The 20,404-nt window shown below is 43.2% G+C and overlaps 1 protein-coding gene across 1 annotated transcript in view; it reads left to right on the forward strand.

Moving 5' to 3' along the window:
* The window catches only part of PLEKHA5 (pleckstrin homology domain containing A5), a gene marked incomplete at both ends in the record, with an annotated part of 169,882 nt that overhangs the window by 96,416 nt on the left and 53,062 nt on the right, over positions 1-20,404 (forward strand). Inside the window, 6 exons of the mRNA XM_080705042.1 lie at positions 171-254; positions 987-1,107; positions 5,019-5,123; positions 9,513-9,585; positions 14,241-14,341; positions 18,241-18,356. Coding sequence (XP_080561168.1) covers positions 171-254; positions 987-1,107; positions 5,019-5,123; positions 9,513-9,585; positions 14,241-14,341; positions 18,241-18,356 — 600 coding nt within the window. The remainder of the gene's footprint in view (positions 1-170; positions 255-986; positions 1,108-5,018; positions 5,124-9,512; positions 9,586-14,240; positions 14,342-18,240; positions 18,357-20,404) is intronic.

A 20,404-nucleotide genomic window follows, 5' to 3' on the forward strand; every position in this document is an offset into this window, starting at 1 on the left:
GTGAGTAGCACTTGCACACGGGCACGGCAGACTGTAGGAAAGGTGTTCTGGGAGCCTCGTCAGGACTTGAATATTAAAACAAATAAATGGGTGCTTTGTTACCGAAACGCAAAGAAAACACTGGTGACCCCGGAAGGGCCCAACTCTTCTCTTTTCTGTTGCTCTTTCAGTCATAATGAAAGGAAAGTGACCTGCAAGCATCCAGTCACGGGGCAGCCGTCGCAGGACAACTGCATCTTCGTGGTAAATGAGCAGTAAGTTGAGTCGCCGTGGTCAGGCTCACTCAGGGCGGTGGGCTGGGCCCTGCAGACACGTCCAGCGAGGCCGTGCGCCGGCGCTCTTGCCAAGGTTTGAGAGCGGTCGGGACCATTCCACAGGTGCCACAGGCATCAGATAGAATGGGTGTGAAAATGTTTGAGCGCTGTGAACACTAAGCTGTTCACAGATGTTAGGTATTGATGTTTTGTCATTTGTAGTATTTAAATAGTTGATCTTGTAATTTTCTTTCTTTTCTTTTTTTTTTAAGGGGATGGTTCTGGACATTGAACCCAGGGCCTTGACTCTATTAATCGTGTCCTCTCCCGCTGCCCCCTCCCCCGGTCTCTCATCACTGTCCGGGGCTTTGTTTGGGTTGGGGACGTGGCCTTGCTGTGTTGCCTGGGCGGGTGTCACGCTCTTGGGCTAAGTGTCTTCCTGCCTTGGCCCCAGGTAGCCAACTGGAATTTAGATTCATCTAAATCTTCCCCTGGGCGGCCAAGTAGGATACCTGCCATAGTGCATTGGAAACTGAGTCAGGACACGAATCATACTGGGCTGAGAAGAAGTGTTAATTGTAAAGTGATTGTACGTATCAAGAGTTACTGTACAGTAACTGGCACCCAACCATTTGAAAAGGCAGGACACCTGCACTGTGGGCTCAAGGGAGGCATTTCTGAGGAGCAGCTTCCTAACAGCGAGTTCTAGCCTCTGTCCTATTGTGTTTTCAGGACCGTTGCCACCATGGCCTCTGAAGAAAAGAAGGAGCGACCTATAAGTATGATCAACGAAGCTTCCAACTACAACATGGCCTCCGACTACGCGGTGCCGCCCATGAGCCCCGTTGGCAGAGTGAGTGACTGTGCTCCCCGTGACGCCGGGCCACTCGAGCTGGGACACTGCTGCTCCTCATGGTAGACGCAGAGCTGCAGTATGGCCGTGACGTTTGTGTCGCTGTGTGGGCCTAACTTTACTGGAGGTGAAGGGTGTAAGGAGCAGTGGCTTGAAATATGAAGTAATAAGATTATAATTTAGTGACAAAATATTGAGTGAAGATTTTGAATAGTTGTATAAATATGATGTTTCTGTGAGAGATGAGGCACTTTATTGAATCAACTTCAGTTTTAAAAGGAAGATTAGTATATACTCTAGAAATAACATCTTCTATTAGAACACCTAGATTTAGGAAACATGTTGTAGTAGTAAAACAATTGCAATAATAAAGCATATTATTCTAAGGAAGTGGATAATTAACTATAGTAGTATTTTACATTTCTCTTGCAGCATTTTAAATAAAATTTTGTAGAATATAACAAGTAATTTTTTTTTTTTTTTTTGCGGTTTTGGGGATGGAGCCGAGGGGCATTTGACCTCTGAGATACACCCCCTGCCCTATTTTTTTTTTATTCTTTATTTTTGAAACCAGGTCTCACTGAGTTGCAGAGGGCTTCACTAAGTAGCTGAGGCTGTCCGTGAACCGCGATCTTCCGGTCTCAGCCTTCCGAATGCTGGGATGACAAGCGTGCGCCACCACACCCAGCACAAGTAAATTTTTTTTAATATAAATAATTCTAATTCTTTCTGGATAATATAAGAAAGTTGGTAGAATTACCAGGTATAATGCATCACTAATATATCTTAATTAAAGTAGAGAAATGATAAATAGATTAAGGAAAACTAAGTCATCATCTAAAAAGAAAGTTAGTCCTGGGCTTCTCGAGTCTAATTTTTTAGAGGGATCAGTTGTTAAAAGTATGGTACATTTGAGGACAGCCTCAACAAGTAGTGAGATTCTTATCAACCTAATGAGACCCTGCTTCAAAATTAAAATAAAAACTAGGTCTGGGGGTATAGCTCAGAGATAGAATACCCCTGGGTTCAACACCAAATACCACACACAAACACACAAAAATGTTAACAATATATAGAAGAACTAGAAAAAAAATCAATGGAAATGTTTTGATAATCAATTCAAAATGCAGGCTTGCTTTTGAAATATGACATAAAACTGAAGTAATAATTAAAATAATAGGAAACCTGCCACATGCATGTAGAATGTCTATAATTCATATGCCAGTTAAAGAATCATTCCTTTATAATTAAAGGGCTGCAGTGAATCAAAAAGAAAAAAGGCTTGTGACCGACTTAAAAATGGGCAAATTATGGAAAATCAATTCCCAGAGAAGAAAATGGAATTTACCCTCAAAGACAGAAAAAATGCTCAGTCTCAGTCATAATAAGAAAAATACTAAGTATAACAAGAAAAGGCGCCATTTTTGGATTTGCGAAGGACAAAAGTCTTATGAAGGGCGTTGGCAAGAGTGTAGGCATGCAGGCATTTTGCTTATGTAGCGAGCTGCAAGAAATGGTGAGATGGCGAGGTGGAGTGATGTGTGTCGTCATTTGAGAAGAGCTGCTTTGGACGGCCAGGCATACCCGTGTGCACAGCAGTGGGGCCTCCAGCGGCTGTAGGTGGGTGGTGGGTGGAGGCTGGAGCCCAAGGCTGAGGAGTAAAGTGGTCCTCATAAACCTGCTGTACCATGGGAGTTTTATGCCATATCTAAGCATTGTGTGTTTGAAAACAGTGCAGAAAAAATGCTATTGACATTGGGCCTTTTCATTCTATTATGTACTAATAAAAGCTTCATTAAATAGAATTCTAAAGAAATAGGATGGACTGCCAAGGATTAGAGATAAATTGAAAAGTAAGAAATAATTTGATATAACTTACCTTTTATTTTATAGAGAAGTTCAGATCCGTTTCATCCTTTTAATGCTTGATGGCTACCACTACCATTCCTGCAAAATAAGTCTTTATGCTAAGTATGACAGTATTTTAAAAGATTGTCGAGCCGGGCATGATGGCGCACGCCTGTAATCCTAGTACTTGGGAGGCTGGGACAGGAGATCACAAGTTCGCCCAGCCGCAGTTACTTAGGCCCTCCACAACTTAGTGAGACCCTGTTTCAAAATAAAGAATAAAATAGGGCTGGGATATAGCTCGAAAGTAGAATGCTCCTGGGTTCAGTCCTCAGTACCACAAAAAAAGTAAAAGTAAAAGATTGCATGCTTACCTCTGTCTCTGCTTGAAAGTCTGCACAAAAGGACGACGCCGTCTGTGTTGCCCTAAGCTCAGCGCTGTCCATGGAGCAGCAGCTTGCACGACCTTGAGCAAGTCCCTCCAATCTTGATATATTTGCTTGTATTTAATACCTCAGTTTTTGTTCTCTGACTTAGTGCTGTTAACTTTCATTCAGTGAAACACTACTAAATGCGAGTATTAGAACAAAGTTCTAGCCGGGCCTGGTAGCGCACGCTTCTAATCTCAGGACTCAGGAGGCTGAGACAGGAAGATCGCAGGTTTGCAGCCAGCCTCAGCTATTGAGTGAGGCCCTCTAAGTTGGTTACCACTACCATTCCCGCCAAAATAAGTCTTCATGCTAAGTATGACAATATTTTTAAAGATTATAGACCCCAAGTACCACCCCCCAAAAAAGGTCTATCATTTGGCTTATTCTTTTCATTTCTTTTCTTTTTTTCTTTTTTGGTATTGGGATTGAACCCAGGGACATTCTACCTCAGAGTTATACCCCTTACCCTATTTTATTTTTATTTTGAAACAGGTATCACTAATTTGCATAGGGGCTTGCTAAATTGCTGAAGCTGGTCTCAACCCTGCAGTCATCCTGTCTTAGCTTCCCAAATACTGGGATTACAGGTGTGCACCACCACATGGACCAGTTTTGTATTATTCTGAAACATTCATTAATAGTTTTTAATAAAGTCCATTTACTTTAATATAGCAAGTATGACAAAATACTGCCATATATTGTGTCTTTTTAAGAATTATATATCTAGATTTTAAAGGAGAGATTATAAAGCCTATGACCTTGTGTGTGTGTGTGCTGTATGTGTGTGTATGTATGTGGTCCTGGGGATTGAACTCAGGTTCTGTCTACCTCTGAGCTTTACCCCCATGCTTGATTTTTTTCCCCCCCTTTGGTGGTACTAGGGTTCCTGGAAGCCCTTCTACCTCTAGGCTACACTCCCAGACCTATTTTATACTTTTTTATTTGAAAACAGGGTCTCTTAAACCAGCGTGTCTGGCTTCGAACCTGCATGATCCTCCTTTCTCTGCCTCCCAAGCGCAGGGATTACAAGCACGTGCCACCATGCCGGGCTTGATTTTTTTATTCTTTGAGACAAGGTCTCACTAAGTTGCAGAGGGCTTCACTAAGTAACTGAGGTTGATCTTAAACCTGAGATCCTCCTGTCTCAGCCTCCCAAGTACTGGTTTGCGCCACCACGCCTGGCTACCCTTTTAAAAAACTAATTAGGCTGGGCGTGGTGGCACAAGCTTGCAATCCCCACCCGCCCGCTTGGGAGGCAGAGATAGGAGGATCACACTGGTTCGAAGCCAGCATCTCTGGCTTAAGAGACCCTGTTTTCAAATAAAAATATAAAATAGGTCTGGGAGGGTAGCCCGGAGGTAGAAGGGCTTCCAGGAACCCCAGTACACCACACACACACACACACACACACACACACACACACACACACACACACACAATTTAGTGGGGGGATTCTTTGTGTCAAATTCTCACACTTGAAACAACCAAGCCAGCAAAAGTGGAACTGTAATAATCTGTTTTTCCTGCAAGCCTCAGGGAAATTTGAAAAGTATAAAATCACAAAGATGAAAAGTAAGTTTAAACTTCTAAGCACTAATAATACATTTTCTGTTATGCTTTTTTTCTATTTAGACATCACGGGCTTCAAAGAAAGTTCATAATTTTGGAAAGAGGTCAAATTCAATTAAAAGAAACCCGAATGCACCTGTGGTCAGACGAGGTTGGCTTTATAAACAGGTATTTTTTTCTTCTGTTTGATCTGAAACAATGGATAGAATCGGAAGAAACTTTTCAAACTGAATGTTGCTTAGACAATGATATAAATTTATACGAAGTGGAGAAGAAACTGTAGTTACCCCTATTATTTGACTTTTGTTACACTGAAGAATGCCAGAGGAGAAATAAAGACAGAAAAGGAAGTGGATGTTACTTAGAACAGAGATGCTAGCGCATGTTTATTCTGGGTCTTTCTGGATTTAAAATTAAATCTGTCCTGTATGTTAGAACTCTTAACTGTCAAAATTGAAATGAATAAGAAGGAGGGCATTTTTTCCTACTCATAAAATCATTTAATAAATGGACCAATTTATACTTTCGCACATTTCTTTATAGGAAAGTCTGGTAACCTGAGATTTTCTGCTCTGGAGTTTTGCTTCTGTGTGCTCCAGCTGTTCTTGGCTCCTCTTAGCTTTTTGTGCTGTTAGTTTTTCCGTTTTCCTTGTTTGCCTGTTTGCTCAGAAAGGGTTCATTTTCACATACCTAGACAAGTTGGGGTTCGTACCGTCCGGTTGCGGCTGTAATCTAAAAGATTAACCATGGCACTTAGAGGAAAGATTTGTTTTCTTCCGGTTTAGGGCTCAGTCCGTGTGAGGCCCAGGGCCTTGGATCTCAGGAGAGCACAGGGCTGCGCTCCTCACTTCATGGAGGCCAGCACACAGAAATCAGCAGAGGAGCAGCTATTTACATAACCTGAGGCCGGACCCCCAGGGCCTCCTCCATGAATAAATAAGTGAGAGCCAGGCTGGTGGCCCACACTGGTAATCCCCGCGCTCGGGAGGCGGAGACAGGAGGATCGCGCGGGTTCGAAGCCAGCCTCAGCTACTTAGCGAGGCTCTCAGCAACTTAGTGAGACCCTGTTTCCAAATAAAGTATAAAACAGGTCTGGGAGTATGGCCCAGAGGTAGAAAGCCTCTGGGTACCACCCCCAGTACCACCAATAAATAAATAAATAAATAAATAAATAGTTCTTTAGGAGACACTTGATATGGAACTGTAACACTCAACTTTTTATAGAAGCCCAAGTCAGCATTGACATTATCGTGCATGCATGTACATTACCTCATGGAGTTCCGTTTTTACACTCTTATTGGTACATTATAGTCTCACCTCATGATATAAATCACAGTGACACAAGTGCACATAGCCCTTCTTTTCAGTACAGAGGGTTGAATTCAGGGGCATCCTACCTCTGATCTATACCCCAGCCCCGTTACTCTTTATTTTGAAAGAGGGTCCCACTGAGTTGTGAGGGCCTGAGCGGCTGAGGCTGGCCGTGGACCTGCAGCCTTCCTGTCTCAGCCTCCCCGGTACAGGAGGATTACAAGCGTGCGCCGTCAGCCAACTGCTCAAGTACTTCTTTGGTGTCATTTCTGTCACTTAGAGGCTATTGTTTACTTTCTAGTTTGCAGCTGGATTTCAGATGAATGACTACCAAATAACCTAAACGATAGGCTCAACAGTCAAGGCCTTGGTCTGTCTTTATTCTCTTGTTCTGCTATCTATCTATCCATCCATCCATCCATCCATCCATCCACCACACTCACACACACACACACACACACACACACACACACACACACACAGTACAAAGGTAAATAGCTCATTGAATGATATATGTCTTAGGTGATAAATATTACCCTGGTCTAGTAATTAACACATTGTATATTGAAATGTCACAGCATATCCCATAAAAAAGTATAGTTACTATGTGTTGATTAAAAATATACAATATTTTAAAGCTAGGGTGAGGTGGCACATGCCCAGAACCCAGTATTTGGAAGCTGAGACAGTGTGATTGCAGATATAAGACAGCCTCAGTTACCTAGTGAGACCCTGTTTTAAAGCAAAACAAAGCCAGGTGTGGTGGCGCACGCGTGTAATCCCTGCGCTTGGGAGGCTGAGACAGGAGGATCTCATCTGGCTTAAGAGACCCTGTTTCCAAAAAAAAATATGAAATAGGTCTGGGAGTGTAGCCCGGAGGTAGAAGGCCCCTGGGTTCCATCCTCAGTACCACCCAAAAAAAAGGCAAAACAAACAAACAAAATGCTGGAGGTGTATCTCAGAGGTAGAATTTTCTGGGTTCAATCCCTAGTACCCCACCAAAAAGAAATTAAAGTAGCTCTCTGAATGTGTTAGTCTACTCTGTACATATTGCTGAGTGCTTTTAGCTGACCTTTGTGTTCATTAAAAATCATAATTTATCACATATTAATTAGAGGTTGTTTCACCTGAAAGCTGGGTGGCAACTACACTAGTGGGACCATCTTAAAAGCCACATATTCCTAATCATTCGAGTCAGTCAGTTTTACCAGTTTCTCCCTGAGTTGACTAGGTATGTAATTTGGGAAGGGCACATCTTAATTTTCCTTTCAAGATCATAGTTATATTGTAACTTTTTTAACCATCTGGCATGTAGATTTACCACCTTTAAGTATTTTTTGCACATTTAGCTTATAAGAGAAGAAGCACTGTATTCATCTTTTTAGCTAGTCTTTTCATCACTGCAGGTGTGTTCACATGGTTCCGTGCGGCATGAGGTGGAAGCGTGGGCGACGGGACGCGTGCTAAGATGATGCTTGTTCTTGGCTCCTTGGCTAATACAGTATTGCAGAAGTGTTTCTGACTAGTGGTCTCTAACTTAAGTATTGATTTTGCAATACATGTGTGCTTAAAAAATCTTTGCAGGAACCCTTTTCTGTACTAATGAAAAAATATAATTACGAAACTAAAAATACCCATGTGCCATCTAATTTCCTTTATTTTTGGTACCTTCCTTGGGGCAGCTATTACTTTTAAAACAAATCTTTTGCATTCATGGATTTTTTTGAGCCCATATTAATTTCTGTTTTTCTAAAGTCATTAGGTTGTCACAACTAGAAATAAATTAAGAAATATTAACACATCAATACTGACCTCTATTTTTTATTTTTGGACGTCTTTAATTGTTTTGCAGTTTTGTCTTTTGCATATTGGAAAGTAATTTTTATTAAAAATTATGCTTTTGTTTGGGCTGGTATTTTTATGAACTAAATTACTGAGAAATAGCTGCTGACTAGGCGCTCTGCTTCAGGATGAGTAAAACCCAAACTGTAGATGTAAGAGGAAAAACGTTTAGGAAACGTATTTGCATATTAAGATATCTTGGTTCACAGCCATTGTAAGTCGCCTCACCTTTGGAATAACACCGCTCATCTGTTTTGCTTCTTGTTGAAGACGACCGTGTTTCTGAAAGCACACAGCAGGATGCGCGCTGCCGCCTGGTGGCCCAGCAGACGTGCGTGTTCACGGCGTGAGCCTCAGGCCGCTCACGGATAGAAAGCCAAGGCCCTGCCAGCACGCCCCTCGCACGTGGCGTATCACTCCCCAGAGACTGCAGTCCCTGGAAAACACCTCTACGCTTGCTTTAGTTAACACTTCAGAAATTGTATTTATGGGGTACCATGTGATATTTTCATACATTTAAATTTTATTTAATATTTAAAGAAGCATAGCCATCTATTCAGATGTTTGTGATTTTTTTGTGTGTTTGTGGTGTAAACATTCAAAATCCTTTCTTCTAGCTTTTTTTGAAAGATACAGTTCAGTAGCATTATCTTCTATGCAGTCCAGTAACAAAACTCAGAACTTCTCCTAACTGAAGCTTAATTCTCTAAATTTTTTTCTTGTTGTTTTGGTAGTGGTAGTGCTAGGGGTTAAACCCAGGTACGTCCTACACCCCCAGCCTTTTTTATTTTGAAACAGTCTCACTGAGTTGCTGAGCTTGGCTTCCAACCTGTACTCCTCCTGTGTCAGCCTTCCAAGTACTGGAATCACAGGCATGCGCCACCATGCTCAGCAGTGCCCTGAAATTTTGATTAGCCTTTTAGTTGATATTTTACATACTTATCAAAGACACTTTGTTTTATTTTTTTTTCTTTCTTTCTTTCTTTTTTTTTTTTTTTTTTTTTTTTTTTTTTGGTGGTACTGGGGTTCCTGGAAGCCCTTCTACCTCCGGGCTACACTCCCAGACCTATTTTATTTTTGGAAACAGGGTCTCCTAAGCTAGCGCGCGTGGCTGGCTTCGAACCTGCGTGATCCTCCTGTCTCTGCCTCCCAAGCGCGGGGATGACAAGCGTGCGCCACCACGCCCGGCCCGACACTTTGTTTTAGAAGCTTATTTTTTTTTTAAATTTTTATTGGTGCATTGTAATTTTTATTGGTGCATTGTAGTAGTACATCTTAATGGAGTCTGTGGTGCTAGAGGCACACATGCACACATCACTAGAAGCTCATTTTTAATGAGCTGCCAGAAGGGTTCTGGATTGACTGACCTGAGAATACGCCTTTAACCATGTTGCTCTTCTGCAGGACAGCACCGGCATGAAGCTGTGGAAGAAGCGCTGGTTTGTGCTCTCTGACCTTTGCCTCTTCTATTATAGAGGTGAGTTACCATGTAGTTGTATAGCTGTGGTATATGATAAGTACTGGATAGTTTTTAAAGAACAGGCGTTATCACTTTTACTATTTTATCCTCAACAAATACTATGGAGAAAGTCTTCGCTTCCTGTGATCTAACCTGCTGGGTGTGGCAGAAGACAGTGCAGTGCTCCCAGGATGGCTCTCGGGCCTGCTCTGGCTCCTGCGTCTGCTACTCTGAGGGAAAGCGCATGGGTCTGCTCTGCTGTGCTGGCCTTGAGTCAGCCCCCGGAGGGAAGCTCCCTAGTCAGCCAAGTCCTGTGCACATGTCAGTTTCCTGACACCTAGCTGGGATCCCTGGATGTACTGGCAGATGAAAGGCATAAATTATAAAGGGATAAATTATTTTGAAACTTAAGTGATAACCTTTTCTGTTATCATGGAACAAGTTGTGTAAGCAATATACACAAGACTACGTTTGTTTTGAGACGGGGTGTCACTGTGCTAGCCCGGCTGGCCTCTGACTCCCCTGGGCGCGGGGACCCTCCCTCCTAGCAGCCCGTGCAGCTGGAACTCTGGGCGCACACCACCACGCCCAGCAGGCTAAGGCAGTCCACAGCAGAGTGCAGAAAGCCCTGAGCCCGCCTCCATGTGTGCCGGGGGTCTCCTGCGTGCTTCAGAGTGACACCTGCCATAGAGAGCCAGGCTACACAGACTCCTGGCCGAATCCGGAGAGACCTCCTCGGCTCTAGTGTAAAATCATAGCTCTGGTCATCTCTCCTTCCCTACTTTAAAGTCTGTTTGGAAACTATCACTACAGACTTAGCTTATCAACCTAGAACTGAGGACTAGGTCTTACTTAGGACTTTTCTTTAGAAATATGATTTAAAAGCTATAGCAATGGGTTTTAGAATCACTTAGCAATTTTTAAAATCTGCTTTCATTTATTTATTTATTTACCTACTTATTTATTTATTTATTTATTTATTTACTGTTGGTGCTGGGTATTGAACCCAGGTGCATTCTGCCTGAACTACATCCTAGCTTCCCCAACCCCCACCCCATCTCCCACTGTTTGAGATGGTCTCATTGAGTTGCCAAGGCTGGCCTCAAATTGAGAATCCTCCTTCCTCGGTCTCCCAGAGCTGGGATTACAGATGTACACTACCACACCCTGCTTAAATGTACTTTTCAATTATGCAAAAGATAAATGGAAAGATTCTCTATATAGTAATCCTTAAAATTTAGAATTTCTAAAATTGCTTTTAGCATTTTATTCTCCAAGAAACTATGGTTGAGAAGCATTGCTGAGTGAGAATTCACCAAAGATAAAGAATTCCATTTTGCCATGAGAGGCTGGCCAGGCACCGTCGAGGTTTCATCCTCAGTCAAGTGCCAGGATCACTCTGTAATTTTCCTCAAAAGTTTTCCCACTCTTTTGGAAAGTTAGAAGCTGTCTCTCAGCTGAGTTTATATTATGTACTTTTTTTCTTATTTTTTAGTATAGTTAGAGACAATTTAGAATTGAAAATGAAAACAAGAACATGTTTACTGTTTCTGTTTTTTTAATTCTGAATATAAGTTTTCTTCATGTTAATAGAACATCAAGTTCCTTGTAACATTCCTCTTACTATTGTTTCTGGAAAGGTGCCACTCATTACTTTTATTACATAGAAAAACCTAAAGCCATTTTTGAAAAATAAAAGGTGAGTTGAACAGCGGGTTGAGTATAAAACCTCTTCTTAGCCACCTGTGGCCAGGTGTGGTGGTACACGCCTGAGTCCTGGTACTTGGGAGGCTGGGACCAGAGAATCACAAGTTTGATGCCAGCCCCAGCAACTCAGCAAGACCCTGTTTCAAAATAAAAAATTAAAAGGTCTGGGGATGTAGCTCAGAGGTAGAATGCCCCGGGTTCAATCCCGGTACCAAAAAAAAAAAGGTAAATCAAGGCCAAAAGGGGGGCATTTGCTTGTCATCCCAGTGAAGCCAAACTCCATCTCAAATACAAGAGCAGTAGTGTCAACTGTACACTGTAGAGAAAGCACTAGCATGTGAACCAGAAGCCAAGAGCCCAGAGGACAGTTTTGATATATTCCCATCAGAGATAATATTATTGACCCGTCTGTAATTGTATTTATCTCTTATCTTGTTCCCATGCCTTCAAAGCTAAAGTCAAAATGAGGAATCTAAAGTGTCACTTGGATGCAGTGAAAGGTTGAGATTCTGTTGGTCCCAGTGTGTCCCTGAGACTGGAAGCCTGTGGTGGGCCGGTGCGTAGAGGCATGCCGGGTGTTCCTAGGACACTGGCTCCAGCCCCCCGCTTCGCCTTGGCCTTGCTGGGTCCTGTGCCTGAGCACTCTGTCCTGGGAAGTGACCCAGCACTGGGGCAGGCTCGATACAGGGCCGAGTGGAGCAGCCAGGACTAGAGCCTTGGAGAAGCTGGGGGGACCTCTTCGGGTGCTCATTTGCTAGAGGATGGAGCTGTTGTAGGAGTGGTGTTCTATTCAGCTTGCCATGCCGACTCAGCTGTGTGCTGACTGCATTCTGTGTACTGGCGCATTTGCCCTCGCGCCAGGCTTCCGTGGAGCCCCAGTGTGTCCTGAGTTCAAAGGACGGGGCTGACCTGCTGAGCCTGGGGCCCGAGGTCATCCCAGGGCCGGGAGCCACCCAGGCCACACACACCCACAACCCTCGGGCGCTGGAGCACCTGGAGGAAAGATGGTTTTATTATGGCATATAGGAAGAGGTATTGGGCAGAAATTTCTCTTTACCAAAGATGGCTTCATGAGCTTTTTCTGATTATAACCGTGACATAAACACCATGGACTCAAATTAGACTCTGGCTCACTTTCTTGCTTGTCATGTTCTCTAATGGATGATGGTGTGCCTGCTTTTGTTTGTTTGTTTTGTTTTACCTTTTACACCGAATGTCCATTTCATTCATTGTTTTTCATATTGCTGAAATGTACCTGAATGAAGAGGGTGCAGTGAGAGCAAAGCTTTGTCCCACTGTCAGTGAAAAAAGCCATGCGATCACATCTACGTAGTGCAGCTTTTTCCATTTTGGAAGTAACACCACCTGCTCCACAAACAAGGAAGTTAAAAAATTTCTTTTTAAGTGTGTGATATTTTTTTTTTCTGGTACTGGGGGTGGAACCCAGGGGCATTCTACTTCCAAGCGACACCCCCAGGCCTTTTTTTTTTTTTTTTTGAAACGGGGGTTTCACTAAGTAGCTGAGGCTGGCTTTGAACCTGCGCAATCCTCCTGCCTCAACCTCCCACATGCTGGGATTACAAGTGTGCACCACCAAGCCCGGCTTGTGATATTTTGTAAACACACAGCAAATACAATAAAAATAATTATTTCCATTTGTAGCTTTTCTCACTGGTGAATTTATCAGCCCAATGTACAGCTTTATTAACTTGTCTCTTGAGTCTATATTAGTGAATTATATATTTTGGGTTTCCAGATAGCTCTCCCCCAAGTAGCAAGTTAATAATGTGAGTCCGTGTGAAGATTCGTGTTTTGTCCCATTCCTTAGTATGTTTTGTGTGCTTACCCTGTAGGACTGTAATTTATTCCTAGAGCTTTATTATGTATCACAGTGACTAGTACAGCAAACCTTCAAAGTTATATATTTTTGTAGCAGGAAATTCTTTTGTGTGTGTGTGGTAGTGGGGATAGAACCCAGGGGCTTTCTACTTCAGGCTATACTCCCTGACCTATTTTATACTTTATTTGGAATCAGGGTCTCACTCAGTAGCTGAGGCTGGCTTCAAACCTGTGCGCTCCTCCTGCCTCAGCCTCCCAAGCACGATGACTACACGCCCAGCCATAGCACAAAATTCTTATAGCACAGTAGTTACCTTTTCAGAAATCATTTTGGGCTTCTGCCATCCCTCTGTCTTCCTGGGGTTAAGGGTCTAGTGAGGAAAGAAAGAGAACTCTAACTAACAAGGACGGTGTGCTAGAGGACAGAGCAGGAAGAGGTGGCGGAGTGGCTCGGGCCGGGCCTCGAGGTCAGTCACTGGTGGCAGCTTGAGCGAGGGCTGGGGCAGGCGGACGAGCGAGCGGCGGAGCTGGCCATCTGTGTATCGCAGCGGCCGGGCATTTAAGTCCCGCTTAAAAATGGGTGCATGACACCACTAACATGCTAACATATTCTAATTAATTCATGTAAAAGTATTTTGTACAGTGTAAAATGAAGCATGTCGCTTGTGATGTCAGTGTGTGGCATTTTCTTTGATGAGTGTGACCAATCTTTGATTTGCTTAAAATAGGAAAGCTAAAGCCAGGCATGGTGGTGCACACTTGTGATCCCAGTTCTTGGGAGGCTGAGACAGGAGGATTGCGGGTTCTCAGCCAAACTCTGCAACTTAATGAGACCCTGTTTCAAAATAAAAGAATAACATTGGGCTAAAGGTAGAGCTCAGAGGTAGAATGCCCCTGGGTTCCATCCCCAATATCACAAAAAGAAAAAGGAAAACTAATTGAAAGTAAAGAAATGTCTTTCTGCTGGTTGATATTTTCATTTAAAACCTTTAAAAAACCTGCCTACACATTAATGTAGATCACTTATGCATAAAACCTTTTGATTTGGTCCAAATAAATTTTGAAAAATTTTATTGTGCCTTCTGAGAACATTGAAAACTCTAATAAGATATTAAATTATTTCTTAGATGAGAAAGAAGAGGGTATCCTGGGAAGCATACTATTACCTAGCTTTCAGATAGCAATGCTTACGTCTGAGGATCACATTAATCGCAAATATGCTTTTAAGGTAAGGAAATAATCACACTGATTTACTTTGTGTTTGAAACTTTTATTGATTAAAGAGTTATTGATCCGTAGATTATTGTAGAAAGATATTTCAGGTACAGTGCTTTACGTCAAAGATAATTCATGGTCATAGGGTTGTAGAGGATAGTGTCTGCTAGGAAGCACACGTCGGTATTTCGGTATCTTCAGGGCAGGTGTCTTTGTGCCTCTGCTTTTAAGTGGCTCTAGTTCAAGCCAGCTGTCAGCATGCTGGTGATGGATGAGTGTAGCTGGAGAGGCCATTGTGCTAGTCTTTCAAAGTTACTATGTGTTTGAAATTTTTAGTAATATATTTGTGGGAAGGCTATTACAAAAGAACTCTATTTCAGCATGATATGTATATTTATGATTAGGCAGGTTGAAAAGATAATGATCATCAGATACCTTGCTAAGAACACTGAAATTAAGACGTTAGTTAAGTCTGTCATTTTAAATTTTAAGCAGGTCAAGCGTGGTGGTAAACACTTGTAATCCCAACATTTGGGAGGCTGAGGCAGGAGGATCTGGGTTCGCAGCCAGCCTCAGCTACTTAGTGATGCACTCCACAACTTAGTGAGACCCTGTTTCAAAATCAAGGATAAAAGATAGGGCTGGGGGTGCAGCTCAGAGGTAGAATGCCCCTGGGTTTCATCCCCAGTTCTGCAAAAAAAAAAAAAAAAGTGTAGGCAGGCTGGAGCCCCTCCAGGATGCCTTCCCACCCACTGCTGTGATGTGGCTGGCTCGTGAGGCATTCTCAGATGAGAGGCCACTTTTATTTTAGATACTGGCAATGGGCCCAGGGGCTTGTACCTCCAAACTACATGCTGAGCCCTTCTTACTTTTTATTCTTGAAATGGGGTCTCCCTAAGTTGGTATGGCTAGCCTCAACCCCGTGACCGTCATTCTCTAGTCTCAGCCTCCCAGGTGCTGGGATTACAGATGTGTGCCGCCACACGCGGCAAGAGGCCACTTCAGTAATGCCAAGTCAGGAAATTGTTGTTTTCAATAACCCTGCAGCATGCTTTGCTCTCTGCCTGTGGTTAAAATAAATTCCAGGGCCAACTCTCTTCTTTTCCCCTCTCCTTTCTTTCTCTCTTTCTTTCTCTCTTTCTTTCTTTCCTTTTTTTTTTTTTTTTTTGGTCATTTATCTTTAAGAACTATAAAAGATTTAATGTGCACATTGTATTTTAAATAAAAGACAAATAAGGATAACATATGCTGTTACTTAACAACAAAAAGCTCTATACCATTACTAAATTTAATTCAATTCTAAATCCCCATTAAGTATACTCAGAACTGCAGCTGACTGAATAACTTTTTTTTTGTACTGGGGATTGAACCCAAAGGCATTGTACCTCCAAGCTACACCCCCAGACCGATTTTCTTATTTGGAAACAGGGTCTCACTTCTTGCTTAGGCTGTCCTCGAACCTGTGATCCTCCTGTCTCAGCCTCCCAAGTGCTAGGATTACAAGCTTGGCCCCCACACCTAGCTCCCTTAATAACTTTCTTTACTTAATTGACTCCAAGATCTTAACCGTTTGTTTGTCAACAATATCAAATTAGCCTTTGGAAATCTTTTCTTGGGTATACACAAATTCAGGAACTTACTTTCCTTACTTTAATTAATGTATTACAGTCTTAGCTATGGAGACAAAAAGGAGGAAAGACAGGGGTGGCTGAGGGGTTGAGTGGAGGGCAGCCTCATTGAGAGGGTGGCATTTGACAGACTTGGGGACAAAAGAGGAGGAGTCATTATTGATCAGAATAAACTTGGCGACTGTAAGTAATCTAGGAGAAGCTAAAGCTACACATTTTTTGAGCTGCTGTAACAGTTTAATGCTGATAATGTAATAACTTTAATTAAAATGCATGAAGAATTACATAATGCCAACACCATGATTTGATCAAAGGTTTAAATTTTTTGTTTGCTTGTCAATTTAGCAAATGTTTACTGAATATTTCTCTTTATAAGCATTTGCCTGGATTTGTAGACTATTAAAAAAAATACTGACATGTTAAAATTGCAGTAAAAGTAACCACACCTGGCATATATTCTCAGTCACTATTTAACCACACCCAGCCTATATTCTCAGTAACTGTTTAGTTTAATTTTACCTTATCTGCAACAAGAATAGTAATTGCTGTTTCCCATTCTCTCCTCTGTGGTGTCTCTCTGCACTGATGAGCTGCTGTATTACTAACTGCTGACAACGCTGCTGCTGCGCTGCTGCTCCCACGGGTAAGAGCACAGGCAGGCGCGTGGCGCAGGACGCCCCGCCTGGCACGCGCGGTCCTGTAGGGGGCGCCCACTCGGCAGCTCCCTCCCTCACAGGCTCCACACGCAGACAGACGCCTTGTGGACTTGCAGTTATTTTAACAACAGAGCGTTTGAACTGTTTCTTTCAAACTGCTTCCATGTGCTTCTCTCTGGCACGGTCAAGTGAGATTTGTTGGCTCTACCGGTATTTCAGTGGCTGCATTTACTGAATTTGTGTATACCCAAGAAAAGGTTTCCAAAGGCTGATTTGATATTGTTGACGAAACAAACGGTTAAGATCTTGGAGTCAAGTGTGTGGTCCGGGCTTCCACCTCTCACTCTTTATTTGGCAGATGAACTACCTACTAGTTGTCTTCTCTTCCTCACTCTATCCGAGACAGCCCTCGTTCATTTTTTTTCCTTGTCTTTGAATGTCCAACTGAAATGAGCACGGCTTTTCTTTGATTTTCTCTTTTCTTTTGCTGTGTGTGGGCCGGGTGGCAGCAGTGCCAGGGACTTGAACCCAGAGCCACCCTACCCCTGGGCTACATCGCCAGCCTTTTCATTTCTATCTCTAGTAGGAGCTCACTGAGTTGCCTGGAGGGCCTTGAACTTGGAATATGCCTGCTTAGGACGACTGACCCGGGCGCTGTGCCTGGACCATGGCATCGTTTTTGTGGCACTGGGGATGGAACCCAGGGGTACTCTACCTCCAAGGTACCCTCCCAGCCCTATTTTTTATTCTTTATTTTGAAACAGGGTCTCACTAAGTGGCAAAGTCTCTCCAAATAGCTGAGGCTGTCCACGAGCCACTATCCTCCTGTCCCAGCCTCCCAAATGCTGGGATTACAAGTATGGCCACCGGGCCGGCTGGCCCACTGCATCTTAAAGTGGGAATTAGGAGCGTTCCTTCACTCTGGCCTCAGCTTCCTTTCCTGCCTCTGTCAGGTGCACCTGCCCCTCCTCCTACGCCCTGTCACTCGGGGGTGGAGACGAGTGTCCGGCCTGGTGCCGCCTCTTAGGAGCTTCTTCTGTGCCTCTGATCGAGAGGCAGACCGAGCCAGGTGTGTGCACACGCCTTCATCCCAGTACCTAGGAGGCTGAGACATGCGGATCACAGGAGGGAGGCCAGCCGCAGCCGTTTAGCAACGCCTGCTTTAAAAAAAAAAAGTGAAAGGAGCGAGGCGTGTGGCTCAGAGGTAGAAAGCCCCAGGTTGTACCCCAGGAAGGCAGGCAGGCAGGCAGGCAGGCAGGCAGGGGGGTGAAAAGCAGCCACAACAGTTCTTATTTTGAATCAGAATCTCACTGTGGCTCATTCTGAGCCTGCGATCCTCCTGCAGCCTCCCAAGTACTGGGGTGATAGACGTGCGCTATGATGCTGTTTCTAAGCACATTTAATTTTTTTACTTTAAAGTGCACACTTAAAAGTTAAGAGGAAATAACTTATCATATCTTTTTCAAGATTAATAGTTGTTTTTCTCAAGTCCTTATATAAACCACAAGTCTGCTTTCTCTAAAATTCGATACTAATAATGGTTTCCATAAAGCGCCACTTATCTTTTTTCTTTTTCTTTCCAGATTTCCATATTTTTATGATAAAATGATCGTGTCGTTTTCAACCAGGCAGCCCACCCAAACATGCGGACCTATTATTTCTGCACTGATACAGGAAAGGAGATGGAGCTGTGGATGAGAGCCATGCTAGACGCTGCCCTGGTGCAGACGGAGCCCGTGAGAAGGTAAAGCCGCAGGGGCACCTGGTCCACCTCGGTGGCCCGCCTGCAGGCGCCCTCCCCAGCAGCCGCTCTAGGCCAGGACAGGCGGTCCCTTCCCTCGGGAAGCAGCTTAGTTCGTGTCTGTGTCAGGCAGGCCCTGGGCTTAAGCTGGCGCCATCTTTAGCTCACCTTTCCTCTGTACCCATCTTAAGCTGTTGGTGCACTGGGCTCAATCTCGAAACCGACCATTCAAACTCAATGTTCTTTCTTCTTACAGAATTACCTTAAATTTTCGGTAAGTACGTTTTTTTATTGTTATCTTAGAGCTACGCGAATTTTAGCCTTCCAGACAGTGGTTTTTTAAGAGATCCTAAGTCTGAGAAGATAATTTATTTTCATGAAATTAATTTAATCACATTTATTTTAAATTGATATTTTTAACTTAAATAAATTACAATACGACATTTTAAGGATTTTCATTTAGCTAACATTTTCTGGTTAATTATGATTGTTTTCTGATGAGTATCTTCTGAAACTAGTTCAGCAAGCATTTAATTATTATTGAATACCTCCACTTCTTAAGTCAATTGTACCTTCTTTCTTAAAAACTCCGTTACTCTGATTCCTTGGTGACATAGATATGTGCTGTCTGAATGGGTCTAAGTGTTGACTCTCTTCTCTCCTTGAAGATGTGACTCATTTTAATATTCTTCAACTGTATTAAGATCAAGGCAGAGGAAATGTGTTTCTCAAACTACACAAATAGAAGTTGAATAAATGTGCTTTTATTGTAAAAATTATGTTTCTATCATTTGAAGGAAGATTTATGATGTAATTGAGCTTTGTTTCCAGTCAGTGGTAGTCAGCTGGAGCTGGAGAAAGGAATAGAATGAGTGGGTTCGGCCAGGACGCTAGGACGCTTGTCTTTAAGAAAACCACCTCAACTCTGTGCGCTTGTGCATTTGAGGGGCCGTAGGAGGGGATCTGCTTTGGGATTTCATGTGGAAAAATTGCCTGAATGCACAAAAAGAAAATGTGTGGGTGGAAGGGTTAACTTTAAATCCTCGTTAATTTTAACTTGAAAGCAAACACTGTAGGGAATTGCTCAGAATACACAAATCCATGTATAACTAAAATGTTTGATTTCCAAGAAATTTCAATATTGCCTGTTAACATATTTTTCTCAATTTTAACTTATTCTACTTTTTTTTAATTTACCATGATAAAAAGATTATAATGACTCATATGTTGAGGTGATGAGAAAGAGTCTAAGTTTTTGGCTTGGCTCCTGGCAGCCCTCGAGCCAGTGGTGTGAGTGTGTGTCGGCTTTCAGCTGCGTGTGTGGGTGTGTCAGCAGACCAGGCTACTGAGAGTGCCTGGTCTGTCCAAGGTACTGGTCTCAGCTGGGCCCGGCGCTGCACACATGTAATCCCAGGACTTGAAGGAACTAAAACGGGGCAGTGGCGTGTGGGGCCAGCCTCGGCGGTGAAGGAGACGCTGTCTCTGCCAGAGGGGGCGAGCCCTGGGAGGCGCCGCCCTGAGCTCAGTCCTCGGTCACTGTGCCCTCTCTTCCCAGAATTATCAGCCTTCTTCTCCTTCTGGCTGTGGCCACTAGACCCACCCGTTAGGTTTAGTCATTCAGAGTGAAGGCACCCGATTATACGATTTCATTTCTTAAGTAAAAGAAAGTATTTTGTTTGCTTGGTTTTAGAGTAATGGGCAACCCTTTGCTGTGTGGTCAAAATACTTAAAGTGTTTATCAGGACCTAATCACCTATGAGATAAAATACCGAGTTTTTAAGTAGTTCATTTCTCCTGAAGTCATAGAGTCTTTCACATGTGAACCACACCGGTACATATCATTGATGGCATTAAAAGTTGAAGAAACAGGCCGGGCGAGGTGGCCACGCTTGTCATCCCCACGCTTGGGAGGTGGAGACAAGAGGATCGCACAGGTTCGAAGCCAGCCGTGCTGGCGTAAGAGACCCTGTTTCCAAATTTAAAATATTAAAAAAAAAAATAGGTCTGGGAGTGTAGCCTGGAGGTAGAAGGGTTTCCAGGAACCCCAGTAC

This window comes from Muscardinus avellanarius, assembly GCF_963383645.1.
Source record: "Muscardinus avellanarius genome assembly, chromosome: 11".
NCBI classification, from domain to species: Eukaryota; Metazoa; Chordata; class Mammalia; order Rodentia; family Gliridae; genus Muscardinus; species Muscardinus avellanarius.